At 37.5% G+C, this 17,077-nt stretch overlaps 2 protein-coding genes across 3 annotated transcripts; one reads left to right on the forward strand and one right to left on the reverse strand.

Annotated features, from left to right (window-relative positions):
- Positions 1–28: 28 nt before the first annotated feature.
- Positions 29–2,696, reverse strand: LOC122020018 (histone H2A variant 1-like). Of its 2 annotated transcripts, none has more exons than XM_042577716.1 (3): positions 2,582–2,696; positions 2,201–2,325; positions 29–602 (listed from the first exon to the last, which is right to left on the reverse strand). In XM_042577716.1, exons 2-3 carry the CDS (start codon positions 2,312–2,314, stop codon positions 306–308), a joined length of 411 nt encoding a protein of 136 aa, XP_042433650.1. In that variant the 5' UTR covers positions 2,315–2,325; positions 2,582–2,696; the 3' UTR covers positions 29–305. The 2 variants fall into 2 exon arrangements, with proteins under 2 accessions (XP_042433650.1, XP_042433651.1); XM_042577717.1 differs by having other exon boundaries at positions 2,201–2,332; positions 2,582–2,671.
- A 2,680-nt stretch (positions 2,697–5,376) lies between these two features.
- On the forward strand, positions 5,377–6,474 carry LOC122019136 (BOI-related E3 ubiquitin-protein ligase 1-like). The gene is made up of 2 exons (XM_042576634.1): positions 5,377–5,491; positions 5,567–6,474. The coding sequence occupies exons 1-2, from the start codon at positions 5,377–5,379 to the stop codon at positions 6,472–6,474; spliced, it is 1,023 nt and encodes a 340-aa protein (XP_042432568.1).
- The last annotated feature ends 10,603 nt before the right edge of the window (positions 6,475–17,077 follow it).

The following is a 17,077-nucleotide window of genomic DNA, read 5'->3' on the forward strand; positions in this document are numbered from 1 at the left end:
CCACATTGATCTTTTCCAAAACTCCGAATAACAGAAGTTTCGTACATCAGACCATCTTTTATTTATTGTAGCATGAGATCATACGGGAATCTTGTAACATGATCGTCGAAGTTAATGCAAGTTCCATAACAACATAATACCTACACACAATAAACACAAGGTCTGGAATTTCCTACATCCAACAAATCTACTAGAGGATGAACAGTTGAGACTCCCAAACCACCTAATTAAAGTTCAGAATACGAGTTATAAAACACTGATCTAGCTAGTAGTACAAACATACATGTCTAATATAAATGATACCATCACTCCTTGGAAGACTTGTTGATGAGAGATTTGTGGATGTGGGGGATAACTCCGCCGCCCGCAATTGTGCCCTTGATGAGGGTGTCTAGCTCCTCATCCCCTCGAATGGCTAGTTGAAGGTGGCGCGGCGTGATTCGCTTCACCTTGAGATCCTTGCTTGCATTCCCTGCGAGCTCCAACACTTCCGCTGTTAGATACTCTAGTATTGCAGCTGAGTACACAGCTGCAGTGGCACCGACACGGCCATTTGCTTGAATCCTTGACTTCAGCTGCCGATGAATACGGCCAACAGGAAACTGCAGACAACATGTAGGTATCAGATAGATATTACGCTTTTTTTTCTCACAACATTTATTCAATAGACAAGTAATAAGTAAATTTGAACTATCCTGACTTTGGGTTATTGACTTCTGAGTAGTCGCCAGACAACACCATTAATCAAAGATCCAAAAATGCAAGCAGCTTCATAGAAAGACACAACATGATCCCTATAACAAGAAGAGCAGTTTTATTTTGCCTCTACCTGTCTTTGCATCATGGATCCGAATGTATTTCCTCTCTCCTATTAGCCTATTCTCACCTTTGATCAGGTATTAGGCTTACAACTACTTGTTCCATAATTAGCAACGACATTATGCCCAAAAATGTTCTGGGAATCATGTTCTGCAAAATGAATTGCTAAAAAAATTGTATATTTCAATCCATGTAACAACATTGTTGGGAGGCGTTTGCCCTTGTCACTTCCACACACATCAGGAAATAGTTTCGCATCCCATGTGGTATATGGACACATCTTAGTCAAGACTAAAAAACAATTATATAACAATAAAAACGGTTTCTTGCTCAGCATTGCTATAATTAAATTTATTTAATCCATCTCTCGCATACTTAACTCCTTTATTTAGACTTTCCCCTTACAAGTATATACATTGATTTTACATAGAAATACTCAATCTGACTTATTCAAGAGTCATACCGATGTACAGAAACTTATACACAAATCCAAGACTTATTGGCTGCAAATACGACTGTACAACCTACAAATTCTGTTGGTAAAATAGGGTGTTAACAAATTCAAGTGAACAAATGATTGACAATTGTTTGATGCTTCCACCTGAATAACTCCATCACAACTTCAATTCTTCTCATTTGTAATAAAATCATAATAGACTTGTTAAGGAAGCCGCCACAATGAATTCAAATGAGAAACAAAAAGATGTGTGCCATTAAGGCATGCCTTAGGCACGGTTCCTACAAGAGAAGGTGCAGAGGCGAACAATAGGGAAAATACTTCCCAAGTTAGTATTTCCTTGGGGGACCGGAAATCCTTGGAGTTTCTTGTTTGACCAGTTCTTTGGAGGGAAGGAAAGAGGGAGAGAAATTTAAAATTTTACAAAACTATTTGTTCGCAACAAAAGAAATCAAAATAGACTAAACAATAACTTTAAAAATTTTGTATAGGATTTGCATATGAACAATGTCTTTTCCAATCAAATTAAAGGTTCATGCTAAACTTGGGAAAGATTTCCTAATACATTCCTTCCTCCATTTCAATCAAACAAAATAGAGGAGGCTAGGGAAATCTTTCAGCTCGTGTTTCCTTCTCTGGAAAAAAAAACACATAATTAAGCTACATAAACAATGGCAATCAACCATTAAAGACTATTTAGTCCTCCTGTATGCCTACGGGTGAAAAGGAGAGAACTTTTCTCAACAGAAAAATATAGTGAAAATAGCCACAAAATGATTCTATATACCGTTCAAGTATAAGTTTTTCTGAGTCTATTGAATGATAAATTACTACCATTCTAGCTGTGTAAACAAATTTCTTCCAAGCGCAGACGAGGATAAGAACGATAAAAAAGAAGAACAGAGGGAGAATATCCAGTATTACCTGCAACCCAGCACGCGCAGATCGGGAGACTGGCTTCTTCTTGTCCTTATCCTTGTCCCTGTTCGCCGCCGTCGTCTTCGCTGCGAGAAGCCCCTTCCCTCCCTTGCCCACCATTTCTCAACTCCCTAATCACTGAAAACACAGATCAGGACAACAAAAGTCACCGAATACCAAATTAATCACGCCATACTGACTCTCCGACGACAAACGAACATCAGAAACAGCACCGAATCAGAGGAAATAAAAAAACCCAGTAAAAAAAAAACCCCCAAAAAGTATCACCAAAACCAAAGTGAAAGAGCTGCAAGGCGAGATCAGGACACGAATCGATGGAAAATCGTAAGATCCGAGCAAAGCGAAGAAGGAGAGAAGGGAATGCACCTCTTCTCGTTCGCCTGCCTTCGCTACCTCGAGGGCGAGCGCGATTCTGGAAGGAGGAATAGATAAACGAAAAACCGAGGGGTTAAAGATAAAAGGCGAGGTAACGAGCGAAGGCAGTTGCTCGTAGGAGGACCAAGATATTTAAGTTCCATAACTACCCTTGTCTTTTGTTCATAATTACGCAGAGCAGACGCCATAGGAGGAGAAGGAGAAGGAGAAGGAGAAGGGTATGCTTGTAAAAGTAAGAAACTAGGTGGGAAAAGTTTCTTTGACTTCATATTGTGGACTTGACCTTAATTAGTGGGCCTCAATTCAAATAAGGATCCGGCCCAAATTACTTTTATCAAATTTTAAATTAAAAATAGACATATATATATAAATTATTGTTTAATAGTAGTAAATATATAATTTTTTACTATTAACTATTTATGTAATTTTTGAAAATTTTACATATTGTTTTTTTGTTTATTTTATTAAAAAACTTGGTTGGAAGGGCAACTCTAAAGACTAAGTTTTTAGAGATGTTTGTGAAATAAAAAAATACCATGTTTTAGATTTTTATTTTAAAAGTTAATAGTGAAATTTTAAAATTATTCTTTTCTTTCAAAATTGGAAATGTAGTGGGGACCTAGAAATATTAAATGAAAAATAATAAATAAAGATGTATGATTTAGTAACATCATAATTTATTTATTTATTTATTTTAAAGGGTACTATATTTTTCTAGAGCATTGTAATCATTAATTAAATGAACTTTTTTTTATAATCCTCAAGATATTACATCAATGACAAGTTAAAAATATAATCTATTATCAAAATACCTCCCTGTAATTTTTTTTTATAGATCCTACATTATCACATGATATATCTTTTATTTATTATTAGTAGTAATCAATGACGGATCCAGAAATTCAAGCATGGAATGATGACTTTTAGGTGGAATAAGGAGAAGTATTTTTTATCTCCACCGGTGGACCTTATACTGCTAAGGGTTTCATTACCGATAAGGAGGGGCGATCGTCGATGCCGCCCTTCCTCTGGATCCGCTCTTGATAGTAGTATTATATTTAATAACTCTACATATAAGTTTTATTAATTATGATCTTTGATTTATGCGACAGTAACTCATCGTTAATTTTTGACCCTACTCACGTTACTAATTTCAAGAGAAAAAAGAAATTATTATTACTGTTAAACAAGAAAACTTAAATCTCACATCTACAATAATTAGACCTCTTAATTATGATAAAATATAACATTATCATCTTAGCGGTCGTCCAAAACGACCACACGCACTTTTGAAGATAATAAATTACATAAAAATTTTCAAAAACTTTGCATTAGTGAGACTTTTTTACGTTTAATGTAATATTGATGTAACTCTTTTAAAGCTGTGATCATTGAAAATGCCCTAATACCCCGGTTCACGTGCAGGCTCAGCCACAGTACAAAAGATTAAATGACTTAAGAAATAAGATAATAAAAGTGAAATTACTTGGCCCAAATGCATATATTTGTTGTATTTGGGTGAGATTTGTTAGCTTGTGCATCCAATTTGGGAAATTAGAATGGGCGACCTTCACAGTCAAAATACTCAGGGTGCACAAATTGTGAGGGTTGTCCATTGTCCAAGATAACAAATTAAATTTATTGTTTCTGTTTGAAATCAATGAAGATAGTGACTTGAAATATGGCTCTGCTGTTGATTTGACGAAGACTCTACGCTATCTTACAACACAAGGAGCATTAGTGTCCGATTAGGGAAGGAATTTTTACATTGTCCCTCCGACGCTCAAATCAACGCTCGGTTTTGGAGATGAAAGCAGTGAACTATAGCAAATGACATGTGCAAGAGACATCGCATATTTTTGTTTGTAGATGAAGATCCCTTTTATAACGTCACTATTACATTGTGTACACATCTCAAAGTATTAACACGTTTCTCAAAGCTTTTCTAAGAAAGGACTATCTATAAAGTGTCTTTGACATATTTCCTCAAGTGAGCTAGTAAATCGTTATGAGTTGATAGACTAGAAGCTTCTAAAGGATAATTTGCTAGCGGAATATTTTCTGTCCTTTTCGGCACAAACTTCTAAAAGGGTATGATATGACAAGTATTTGAGTTTCGTTATAGGTCGACCAATGGTCACTCGGCCAGTATATCATCAGCCCAACCGTATAGAATGTAGCTATTGACTTGTTCTTCTCTCGATTTTCATGTTGTCAGAAATGTGCATTGTATCCAATGGGCCTAGACCATCCGATCGGTCAAGATAGTAAGCCGGGTAACTTTGTATCGGACTCTCAATCTCATCTGTAAGTTACGGAGGAGACCTAACGGATGATCTGGTCGGCCCTTCCCATCCACTAGACGCTGTGATCTGCTCGACCAATACTACTTGGTCCGTAGTCTTCATATTCGTCCAATACCGTGACTTTAACCATTTCACTTTAAGATCCATATTAACTGATCCTTCTACTGTGACTCACTTGCTCGATGGCCATCTTTATCGTCGTATCGTTCATTATTTGGGTTACCTTTTGGTGCCGTGTTTTATTTTCTTTTTATTTGTTAGATTACGAAAGCATAGGAAATAAGATAAGAAAAGTGAAACGACCAAAATACAGGGATCCAAACGCGTAAATTGAAAATTCTCTTAAATGCGAGCAGCTCCGACCACAAAGCGGCGCGGCCCTTTGAGCGCGCCCCCCATGGCGACCCTCCGCCGTTATTTATCACTCCGCCTTAATTTGTTGTTCGCTTGTTCATTTTCTCTTTCGGTCGATCTCTCTCGATGGATCGCCAGCAGTTGCAGCCATCGTCAAGCCATCAGAAGGCTGCCGGAAGGGTCGCCGCCGATGGTCAACCCCCGCCGGTTATGGCGACGCCGGATAGAAACATCGTTAAAGGTGCGGTGATGGTGGATGTTTCCTTCTTTGATTTCTCATTATTATAGTTCGATCGACTTTGTTTTGCGATCGCAGGCAGTGGGAGTGTTCGCCGGAAGCGCAGCGGGGGAAAGAAGGCGGCTACTCTGTTACCGGCCTTTGGTGCAGCGACAACGTCGCCGGCGCCGACGTTTACGAGTACTAATTTGGGTCTGCTTCGTGCAGTGCTGTCGCAATCGCCGCCGCCTCCGCCGGGGTTTGCAGGCGTCAATGTGGATAATCCGTCACCGGTTTCGCCAGCGCCTGGCCCTCAGTACTTGATGAGCAACCAGCAGAAGAGTTTGTTTGACTTTGCCGCCGGCAGCAGTACTGCTCCGGCGACGCCGACTCCTCCGTGTCCCCGTGTGTTGGAGGACGTCTCGCATCTCACCCGGCATTACCAAGGGGAAGTCGAAGGTTACCTCCGTGCTCAGGATGAGCAGCTCCGGCGAACGTTGCTGGACAAGTGGCAGCGGCACACGCGCACTCTGCTTTGCGCGGCGGAGACGTCGGCTGCGCGGCGGATCCGGGAGAAGGAAACGGAGGCGGAGATGGCCACGCGGCAGTGCGCGGAGGCCCAGGACCGCCTCGCCAGGACCCGCGCCGAGCTCGTGGCGTGGAAGTACAAGGCTGCAGCGGAGCAGTCGCGGGCGGCGCTGGCGGAGCAGTGCGCCGTCGAGCTCCGTTCGCAGGTCGACCGCCTGATGGCGGTGGCACCTGCGGAGGGCGCTGGGGAGAACGCCGACGACGCAGCCTCGTCCGCGCACCACGACGTCGCAAGCGCCGCGCTTGTTGTGCCGCCGTGGGTGTGCTGCGTCGTGTGCCGAAAGGGAATGTCAACGGTGGCGGCGGTCCCCTGCTACCACCTCTGCCTCTGCACCGCGTGCGCCACCGCCGGCGCCGCCGCCCAGGTGTGCCCCAACTGCCACGGATTCACTACAGGAACCATTCGCATCCATTTCTAAATCTCTCTCTCTCCTCTCTCTCAAAGACATGTTGATCATTAGAAAAACAAATTTTATACAACGCGAAATAGATTTCATTGAATGGCATATGAAACTCATTTTACTCCTATTGCTATTTTCAGATTGCAGCAATCGAATCCATTAATTTTTTTTAAAAAATAATTAATTCATATTTAAAAATTAGAGTCAAATTAATATTTGAGAGTATGATTATAATCAAAAGAATTAAATGAACATAAAATCTAATTTAATATCATTTTGAGCTCTTTAAATTAAAATCAATTGATGGACCTTGATACGATGATGAATAGAAACCCCACCAAAGATGGGTCAAAAGGGAGAAGGCTCACTGACGTGAAGGTCAAAGTCACGAATGGTCAAAGGCCCAGGACAGTCGAACGGGTGTGCCAACCTGAGCTCCTAGGTTGGCAGAACAAGGACACCGAACAACCCCAATCCGAGAGCTCTTGAGATGAGAGTTAAGAGACAAGTAGCAACTCCCAGTGTCGGCTGATGGACGGTACCACCGGATGGACAAAAGTTAGCTCCCGATAGCAAGAAGGCCGAGCAACAGATAAGTCACTGGTTCCGAGCAACATGATCGAACAAGGGTGGCATGGCCGAGCGACATTCGATTGACCAATTATAGGGCTCATCTCCATATCTCTTCGTACTCTTTTGGGGGCTTACACCACTAATAAAAAAGCGAGTACAGTAGGCAAATCGTATTTTAGAAACTTCCAGTCTATCACATTAGGGGTTAGCATGCTCATTTAAAGAAAGGTGTCAGAGACACTTTTTGACTTGTCTTTTCTTACACACTTCTACTGCAGCATTTTCACTGTTCTTCTTCTATGTTTGGGTGGATCATTGACTTGAGCGTCAGAGAGCCAAGCCCAGAACCCTTCTCATCTTGGCATTAACATCATTTGTGTTGCAGGATCGCATGAAGCCTTCATTTCATCAACCTTCAAGCTACATCCCCAGTTTGTCATATTCTATGCTTTTAGATGGGATCATATTTGGCGACGTCTATGGGAATCACCGCCTGATCTAGAATGTGAAGATGGATAACGTCAGGAAACTCTGCCATTGTCATGGTCTCAGAGGATTTCGACGAATATATTATATTCTCCCCTCACTCCACGGGTATTCGGGAGTCGAGGGATTGACTCGAAGCCTCAGCTGGTCGACATGTTAGTTTTTCTATTATATTTTTCCCCAACTCCACTAGTATTCAGGAGTTGAGGGACTGAGCTGGATCCTTAGCCGATCAGTACGGCTCCTCGATCAGGTATATTAAGGGGCTTTGTTCCCTTTTTACGGTCACAGGATCTGCTACAACTCCTAATAAAGGAGTAAGAGCCTAATTCCTTGATTAGAGATTAGGACTTTAGATCCTTGATAATATACTAGGGACACAACTCCCTGATCAGACACTAGGGGCACAACTCCCTGATCAGACACTAGGGGCACAACTCCCCAATCAGAAACTCGTGGTACAACTTCTTGATCAGGATATAGGGATCTCACTCTTTGATTACGGGCTAGGGGCCTTACTCTCCGATTAGGGACTATGGGCTCAACTCCTCGATCAGGTGTGCTACAAGCTCTGCAACCTCCACCCATGGAGCTCAATACCCTTTTACAACTATAGGCTTTGCACCCTTCACCAACGGGGCTCTGCTCCCTCTTACGACTACAGGGTCTGTACCCTCCACCCATGGGGCTTTGCACCCTGTTACGACTACAGGCTTTACTTCCTCCTATTGCTACTGGCTCTGATCCCTCTTATTGCTATGGGTTTCACTCTTTTTGACAGTAAGGGCTCAGATTATTATCTCCCTAACTTCACGGACATTTGGAAGTCAAGGGATCAATACTATTTATCTGCCTGACTCCGCAGTCATTTGGAAGTCAAGGGATCAATACTATTTATCTTCCTAACTCCGCAGGCATTCCGGAGTCGAGAGATCAAGTCAGATCCTCATCCAGTTGGCATCACTCCACAATTAGGTATGATAAAGGCTCTACTTCCTCATATTGCTATGGGCTTCGCTCCCTTTGATGGCTAGGGCTCAGATTATTCTTGTTGGTGCAATCGGCCTCCAAGGTTTTAATGTCAGACAAATAAGTTTAAGTATGTTTAAGTATGGAGTTTGATCTAGGGAAATCCTAGTTGTAGGCTAGGCAAGGGAAGTCCTAGTTGGAGGCTAGGCAAGGAGAGAAATCTTGGTATATCGTGGAAGCCAGGTGGATAGGTCTGGAGGACTTGATCCCTAGGTAGCCGAATACTGATTCCTAGTTGTAGGCTAGGTAAGGGAAATCTCAGTATATCGTGGAAGCCAGGTGGATAGGTCTGGAGGACTTGATCCCTGGGTAGCCGAATACTGAGTCTTGGTGAGTGAAGCCAAGTGGAGAAAATCTTAGGGGGTGGTAATCTTAGGTAACGAGAAGTCTTGGAGGAGTGAACTCCAAGCAAGGTTGATCGGATGGTTTCCGGTCGACCGCGCGCGATCGACCGGACCAGCGGATCTCGGTAAATCTAGGTTTAGGTTTACTATTATTTTCTGTATTACTATTATTATTGTTGGCTAATATAGTATTGCAGGAAAAGCCTTAGTGGATCAGGCGATTAGACACTGAGCAGACAAAAGACCAAACATGTCTAAAGGATCATGTTTGGCAGGTAAGTTGAGGTAAACAATTGGAGGAGCGACAGTGAGGTCGGGTTCCCAAAGGGAACAACCTAAGGTCGCTGATCCAACTGAAGAAACCGGGAAGGTTTCCAAGTTGAGATCAAGACAGTCCTACTATCTTTATATTACTCATGCATTATATATTACTATTCTAACCTTTATGTTGCAGGGATACTTTGCTTGACTCTGTGTTGCAGGCATAACCGGATCGGTCGACCGAACCAAGTTGACACAGCACAGATCAGTTATGTCAGCAACGATCAGAACCAAAAGGAAGTTAAGCTGATCGGTTGACCGAACCCATGGATCGGTCGACCGAACGATCAATATTAATGACCCAGTAAATGCAGAACACGACAAATCTCGACGAACAGGGAAGGAGCCTGTTCGGTGGACCGAACAGAGGGATCGGTTGACCAAACCATTGAAGGCAAATTAAAGCACAATTACGAGCCAGCGTCAGATTGCCAGCTGGAGGTGATCGGAGCTGGTTCGGTTGACCGAACAGGGGATCGATCGACCGAACCTTCAGTACGCCTATAAAACCAAGCTCGAAGACAGAGGCAAAAAAAAACTCTTCTGATCATCTCAAAAGTTCTTATTCACGTACGGATTGTGCTACACATCTTCAACAACTCAGCAAGTCACTCCGTCCGGAAGTACCGACCAAGCTACATTCTACGTATACTATTGTCGGTATACTTATTTTATATTGTACTTAATTGTAAATAAGATAGTAGGCTTGTTACTATCTTATTCCATTGTACTTGTACGATCTGCTTCTCTCCGAGGACTTCGGAGAGAAGAGTTTTAGTGCTTTGCCCATCGGTGCGGTCAAGGATCACAGGCCTTCGAGTAGGAGTCGAGCTAGGCTCCGAACGAAGTAAATAAACGTGTCTCTTTCTTTAAGTTCCGCTGCACATTTCTGATTTGAAAAGGAAAAGAAAAATTTTAAAACGAGCGATATTCACCCTCATCTATTGCTTCCAACGATCTATCAATTGGTATCAAAGCCGGTTAGCTCTGAAATTTCTTAACCGATTTTCAAAGCATTTTTAAAACTCTTTCTTTTCCTTTTAGAATATTTTTTCTTCAAGCACTACTAATTTCAAGACGAAAGTCTTGGAAATATTTTGTTCTTTAACTTTTTCTTACAAGAATGTCGACATCCTATCAAGAAGGGAGAAGCATCTATGAACCTCCGCCGTATGATAAAATCTACTTCAATTCTTGGATGCAAATGATGGAATGCTTCGTTGGAAGCAACAATTTCGATAACTGGATTGCACTAAGACAACATTCTCGAAACTCAGAATCGAACACAAAGGTAATGAATATGTTAATAAATATTTTACCTAATGAAGTTTTGTGTCAATTAGAAGATTACAAGAACGTATTCGAGATGTGGACCAAATTGATCGAGCTTCACAAGACTCCATCAAAGCTAGAAGATCAAGGTGAAAGTGAGTTTGAATCCCAATCCGAAAAGCTATTCTCAGAACCTGATCTAGAAGAACAAGATCAAATCAGCTTCATCGCACTGGTGGCTGAGGAGGAGGCTGATGGATCCGAACCCGAGTCCGACCAAACACTCGAGCCTGAATCCGAAATGGCAATGGTCAAGGGGGAGAATCCTAATGCGGATTCAAAAGGTAATCTTGTAAATACAAAATTTAAAGAACACATAACATGTTTTAATTGCAGTGAAAAGGGGCACTACAAAAATAAATGCCCAATGAACAAATCCGCACAACCGGAGGCAAAGAAGGAACCGATGCCTGGAGTCCGGAAAAAGAAGGACCACATCGAATGTTTCAAGTGCAAAAATATGGGGCATTACAAATCTCAATGTCCAGAGAGAAGACCCAAGGATTTAGGGGGAGCAAATATGGTAAATAAATTTATGTTACATGAAAAATTGAATGCTTTAGATCGTTCTTGTTTGAATTTGAATTTGAAAAAGCATGAAAATCCTACATTAACATTACTTAACAAAAATAATAAAAACTTAATTAATAAAATCAAAATTGACCAAATTAACCCAAACCTTAATCAAGACTCAGATCTATTTAATCAATATATTCAAGATAATTCGAATCAAAATAATAATTATCTAAAATTAACTAACAGTAAACAAAATTTAACTAAAAATTTAGAAAGTAAAAATAAGAAATTAAACTATAAATCAAACTTTAGAAAACTAGAAAAACAAAATAATGTTTTGCAAAATAAAATTAATAAATTAGAAAACATTATTAATAATTTTATAAACTCACAAAATCTAGATTTAAATTATAAATCAAAATCAAATTTAAAACAAAACTTTCATAAACTTAATTATAATAATGTACCTTTTAATTATAAAACTAAATAATAATAATAATAATAATAATAATAATAATAATAATAAAACAACAACAACAATAATAATAATAATAAAACAACAATAATAATAATAATAAAACAACAACAACAATAATAATAATAATAATAATAATAAAACAACAATAATAACAATAATAACACAATAAATAAATAACTAAACAATAATAAATCATGTATGACTTGACTTGCCATGTTCATGCATACTTATCTATTATTTAACATGTCATGCATCTTCTCTTTATGCTGTTAGAACGGTTAGATGAAAAAGGTTTACCAAATCCTACAACATAGCATCGGAATGGATTGGAATGATAGTACGTCAAGGAAACTTTGTCGAAGGAATGTCTAGGCTGAATATGAAATTCTACCTGGTGCACTAGACTTAGTGGATCTGACCAAAACTACCCCAGTCAAACATGGGCTAGTTAGACCAAAAATTTAGTATTAAGTTCTTTGGGCAGGAACAGTTTGGAAAGCCTTCAACAAGTGGTCTAATGATATTCAAGTAGGTCGTATGTCTCGCCACTGAACTGAAAGCTTATCTTTAGGAAGCCTGCTTGATTAACCCAAAGCTAAGTTTTGAATCTAACTTGGGTTCAATAACCTTTCTTGATTAATTAATTCAAACCTAATTTAAACTTTAATTATCAAACCTAATTCAAACTTTAATTATCAAAAGCTAATTCAAACCTAATTCAAAATTTAATTATCAAACCTAATTCAAACTTTAATTATCAAACCTAATTCAAACCTAATTCAAACTTTAATTAAAACCCTAATTCAAACCTAATTCAAACTTTAATTATCAAACCTAATTCAAACCTATTTAAATTAAAAATTATTAAAAAAACTATATTAAAAAATTACTTTAAAACTTATTAAAATTTTAACTTATTAAAAATTATTAAAAATTATTTTAAAACTTATTAAAACTTATTAAAACTTATTAAAAATTATTTTAAAAAACTTAATTAAAATTATTTAAAAACTTAATTAAAATTATTTTAAAAACTTAATTTAAATTATTTTAAAAAATTTAATTAAAATTATTTTAAAAAAACTTAATTAAAATTATTTTAAAATTTAATTAAAATTATTTTTAAAAAAACTTAATTAAAATTATTTTAAAAAACTTAATTAAAATTATTTAAAAACTTAATTAAAATTATTTTAAAAACTTAATTAAAATTATTTTAAAACTTAATTAAAATTATTTTAAAAAACTTAATTTAAATTATTTAAAAACTTAATTAAACTTATTTTAAAAAACTTAATTAAAATTATTTAAAAACTTAATTTAAATTATTTTAAAAACTTAATTAAAATTATTTTAAAAAATTTAATTAAAATTATTTTAAAAACTTAATTAAAATTATTTTAAAAAACTTAATTAAAATTATTTTAAAACTTAATTAAAATTATTTTAAAAACTTAATTAAAATTATTTAAAAACTTAATTAAAATTATTTTAAAATTTAATTAAAATTATTTTTAAAATAACTTAATTAAAATTATTTTAAAAAATTTAATTAAAATTATTTTAAAAAAACTTAATTAAAATTATTTTAAAAAACTTAATTAAAATTATTTTAAAACTTAATTAAAATTATTTTAAAAATTTAATTAAAATTATTTTAAAACTTAATTAAAATTATTTATAAAACTTAATTAAAATTATTTTAAAAAACTTAATTAAAATTATTTTAAAAAATTAATTATATTAAAAATTAATCAAAATTATTTTAAACAATAAATAAATTAATTTAACTTTAACCTTTAAAAAGTAATTAATTAAACTTAAATAATCATACTGAATTGAAACTAACTTCTGTTTAAACCAATTATTAATCTAACAATCAACCTACAACTATAGCAATTAAAATTAATTCTTAACCTAATTAATAATCATTGAATTTTTAAATTAATCCTTTATTATTAGTTAATAAATTTAAAATCTCTAAACTAAATATTAGTTCAAATAATGTTACCATTAATTATCATTCATTTTAACCCAAAATTAATTTAAGTTAAACTAAAATTCAATTTAAGTTAAAAAAAAAACTCAAAACCAATAAAGTCGTCTCACACAATTATAGAATTACCATACTTGAAAATTTAGAATGGGTGAGATGATAAGAAAATTAAAATTTAAACTATTTTCTTAAAAAGGATTTTGAAAACTTATAAATCTATTTTCTTATGAAATATTTTTCAAATCTTGATTGATGATTGATTTGGTGTATTATATATATAATTATTACTATTCACCGCCTAATTCTTTAGAACCTTAAGTCAATCGTGACCCTTAGACACACATAGAAAAGTCTTCCTTATGGGTAACAAGGATATCTAAAAAATAGTGTCCAGTTAAAGGGGAGAGATTTGGTTGAAGGACATATTTTTTATTCAAAATCATGCTTTTGAAAACATATTTTTTTTAAAAAAAAATGTTTCAAAACACTTTTTGAAAATTGCTTACAAAAGTTTATCCTTTAAATATTCTTCAAACTCATAGCTTTTTGAACACTTTTTGAAAAATCATAGTTTCAAAAATACTTTGAAAATTCCTTTAAAATTTTATGTTTCATACTTTCGAAATACTCTTTGAAAAGGACGTTTGATAAAAATTCTTTACAAATATTTTTGAAACATATTGTTTGAAATATTTTTTAACAAATTCTAAGAAATTTTGCAAGCATTAAAGTCTTCTATATCATGGTTTTGCAAAAATACTTTAATTCTTGAAATACTTTTTGAAACATATTCTTGAAGAGATTTACTTAATGCATTCTTCAGAATTATTTTGAAAAAGATACAGCAAATTTACTCAATTTTTTCATGGATTAAGGCATTTTTAAAATCTCTATTAATCATTTTTGAAAACTCTATTATACATCTTTCAAAACGGGTGAGGGAATACCTTAGACATATCTTGAAAATAATTAAAAGTTTTCCATCATTGTTGGTGCAAAACTTAGGGATCCTTAGCAATTAAAGTCATTCATGAAGAGGTCTTTTTGTTGTATGACAAAAGGGGGAGAAGAAGGGTTTAAGTTAGAAATCTAAATCTTTTTGAATTGACCTAACTTAAACATATTTGTCAAACATCAAAAAGGGGGAGATTGTTGGTGCAATCGGCCTCCAAGGTTTTAATGTCAGACAAATATGTTTAAGTATGCTTAAGTATGTTTAAGTATGAAGTTTGATCTAGGGAAATCCTAGTTGTAGGCTAGGCAAGGGAAGTCCTAGTTGGAGGCTAGGCAAGGAGAGAAATCTCGGTATATCGTGGAAGCCAGGTGGATAGGTCTGGAGGACTTGATCCCTAGGTAACCGAATACTGAGTCCTAGTTGTAGGCTAGGTAAGGGAAATCTCGGTATGTCGTGGAAGCCAGGTGGATAGGTCTGGAGGACTTGATCCCTGGGTAGCCGAATACTGAGTCTTGGTGAGTGAAGCCAAGTGGAGAAAATCTTAGGGGGTGGTAACCTTAGGTAACGAGAAGTCTTGGAGGAGTGAACTCCAAGCAAGGTTGATCGGATGGTTTCCGGTCGACCGCGCGCGGTCGACCGGACCAGAGGATCTCGTAAATCTAGGTTTAGGTTTACTATTGTTTTCTGTATTACTATTATTGTTGTTGACTAATATAGTATTGCAGGAAAAGTCTTAGTGGATCAGGCGATCAGACACTGAGCAGACAAAAGACCAAACATGTCTGGAGGATCATGTTTGGCAGGTAAGTTGAGGTAAACAACTGGAGGAGTGACAGTGAGGTCGGGTTCCCAAAGGGAACAACCTAAGGTCGCTGATCCAACTGAAGAAACCGAGAAGGTTTCCAAGTTGAGATCAAGACAGTCCTACTGTCTTTATATTACTCATGTATTATATATTACTGTTCTAACCTTTTTGTTGCAGGGATACTTTGCTTAACTCTGTGTTGCAGGCATAACCGGATCGGTCGACCGAACAGAGGGATCGGTCGACCGAACCAAGTTAACTCAGCACAGATCAGTTATGTCAGCAACGATCAGAAGCAAAAGGAAGTTAAGCTGATCGGTCGACCGAACCCATGGATCGGTCGACCAAACGATCAATATTAATGACCCAGTAAATGCAGAACACGACAAATCTCGACGAACAGGGAAGGAGTCTGTTCGGTCGACCGAACAGAGGGATCGGTTGACTGAACCATTGAAGACAAATTAAAGCACAATTACGAGCCAGCGTCAGATTGCCAGCTGGAGGTGATCGGAGCTGGTTCGGTCGACCAAACAGGGGATCGATCGACCGAACCTTCAGTACGCCTATAAAACCAAGCTCGAAGACAGAGGCAAAAACAACTCTTCTGATCATCTCAAAAGTTCTTATTCACGTACGGATTGTGCTACACATCTTCAACAACTCAGCAAGTCACTCCGTCCGGAAGTACCGACCAAGCTACATTCTACGTATACTATTGTCGGTATACTTATTTTATATTGTACTTAATTGTAAATAAGATAGTAGGCTTGTTACTATCTTATTCCATTGTACTTGTACGATCTGCTTCTCTCCGAGGACTTCGGAGAGAAGAGTTTTAGTGCTTTGCCCATCGGTGCGGTCAAGGACCGCAGGCCTTCGAGTAGGAGTCAAGCTAGGCTCCGAACGAAGTAAATAAACGTGTCTCTTTCTTTAAGTTCTGCTGCACATTTCTGATTTGAAAAGGAAAAGAAAAGTTTTAAAACGAGCGATATTCACCCCCCCCTCTATCGCTTCCAACAATCTATCAATTCTCTCCCTGACTTCACGGACATTGGAGGTCCAGGGATCGATGCTATTCCTCTCCCCAACTCCACGGATATTCAGGAGTCGAGGGATCGAGTTAGATCCTTATCCGATCAGCAGGCTATTTTTATATTATAGTTCCCCTCACTCCATGGGTATTTGGGAGTCGAGAGACCGAGTTAGATCCTTATCCGATCAGCAGGCTATTTTTCTATTATAGTTCCCCTCACTCCATGGGTATTTGGGTCAAGAAACCGAGTTAGATGCTCAACCGATTAGTAGGATATTTTTCTATTATATTCCCTTACTCCGTGGGTATTTGGGAGTCGAGAGGCTGAGTCGGATTCCCAGTCGATCAGCAGGTTAGTTTGTCTATTATATTTCCTCTTCTGAAGACAAGATCTTTTATAACTCCAAGTATCAGACTGGCGATGCCCTAAACTCCTAAGTAGGCAATCAGGTTATAAGTGAGCATGCTCTCGCGCTATGTCCCAGACTCCCGAGTAGCCAACCGAGTTATAAGCGAGCATGCTCTCGCATCATGTCCCAGACTCCCGAGTAACCCACCAGGTTATAAACGAGCCTGTTCTTGGACCAAAGTATTGCCACTAGGACTAGAGTATCTCTATCAGTATGTCCTCTTCAGAGCTCAACCTCTTCAGTTTGGGGTCAACCTATTTCCACTAGTCTCGAACCAACGCATCGTCACTGGTCTCGAATCAGAGTATCATCACTGGACTTCAACCAGAGTATCACACGA

The sequence above is a fragment of the Zingiber officinale genome, chromosome 9A, assembly GCF_018446385.1.
Source record: "Zingiber officinale cultivar Zhangliang chromosome 9A, Zo_v1.1, whole genome shotgun sequence".
Classification (NCBI taxonomy): domain Eukaryota; kingdom Viridiplantae; phylum Streptophyta; class Magnoliopsida; order Zingiberales; family Zingiberaceae; genus Zingiber; species Zingiber officinale.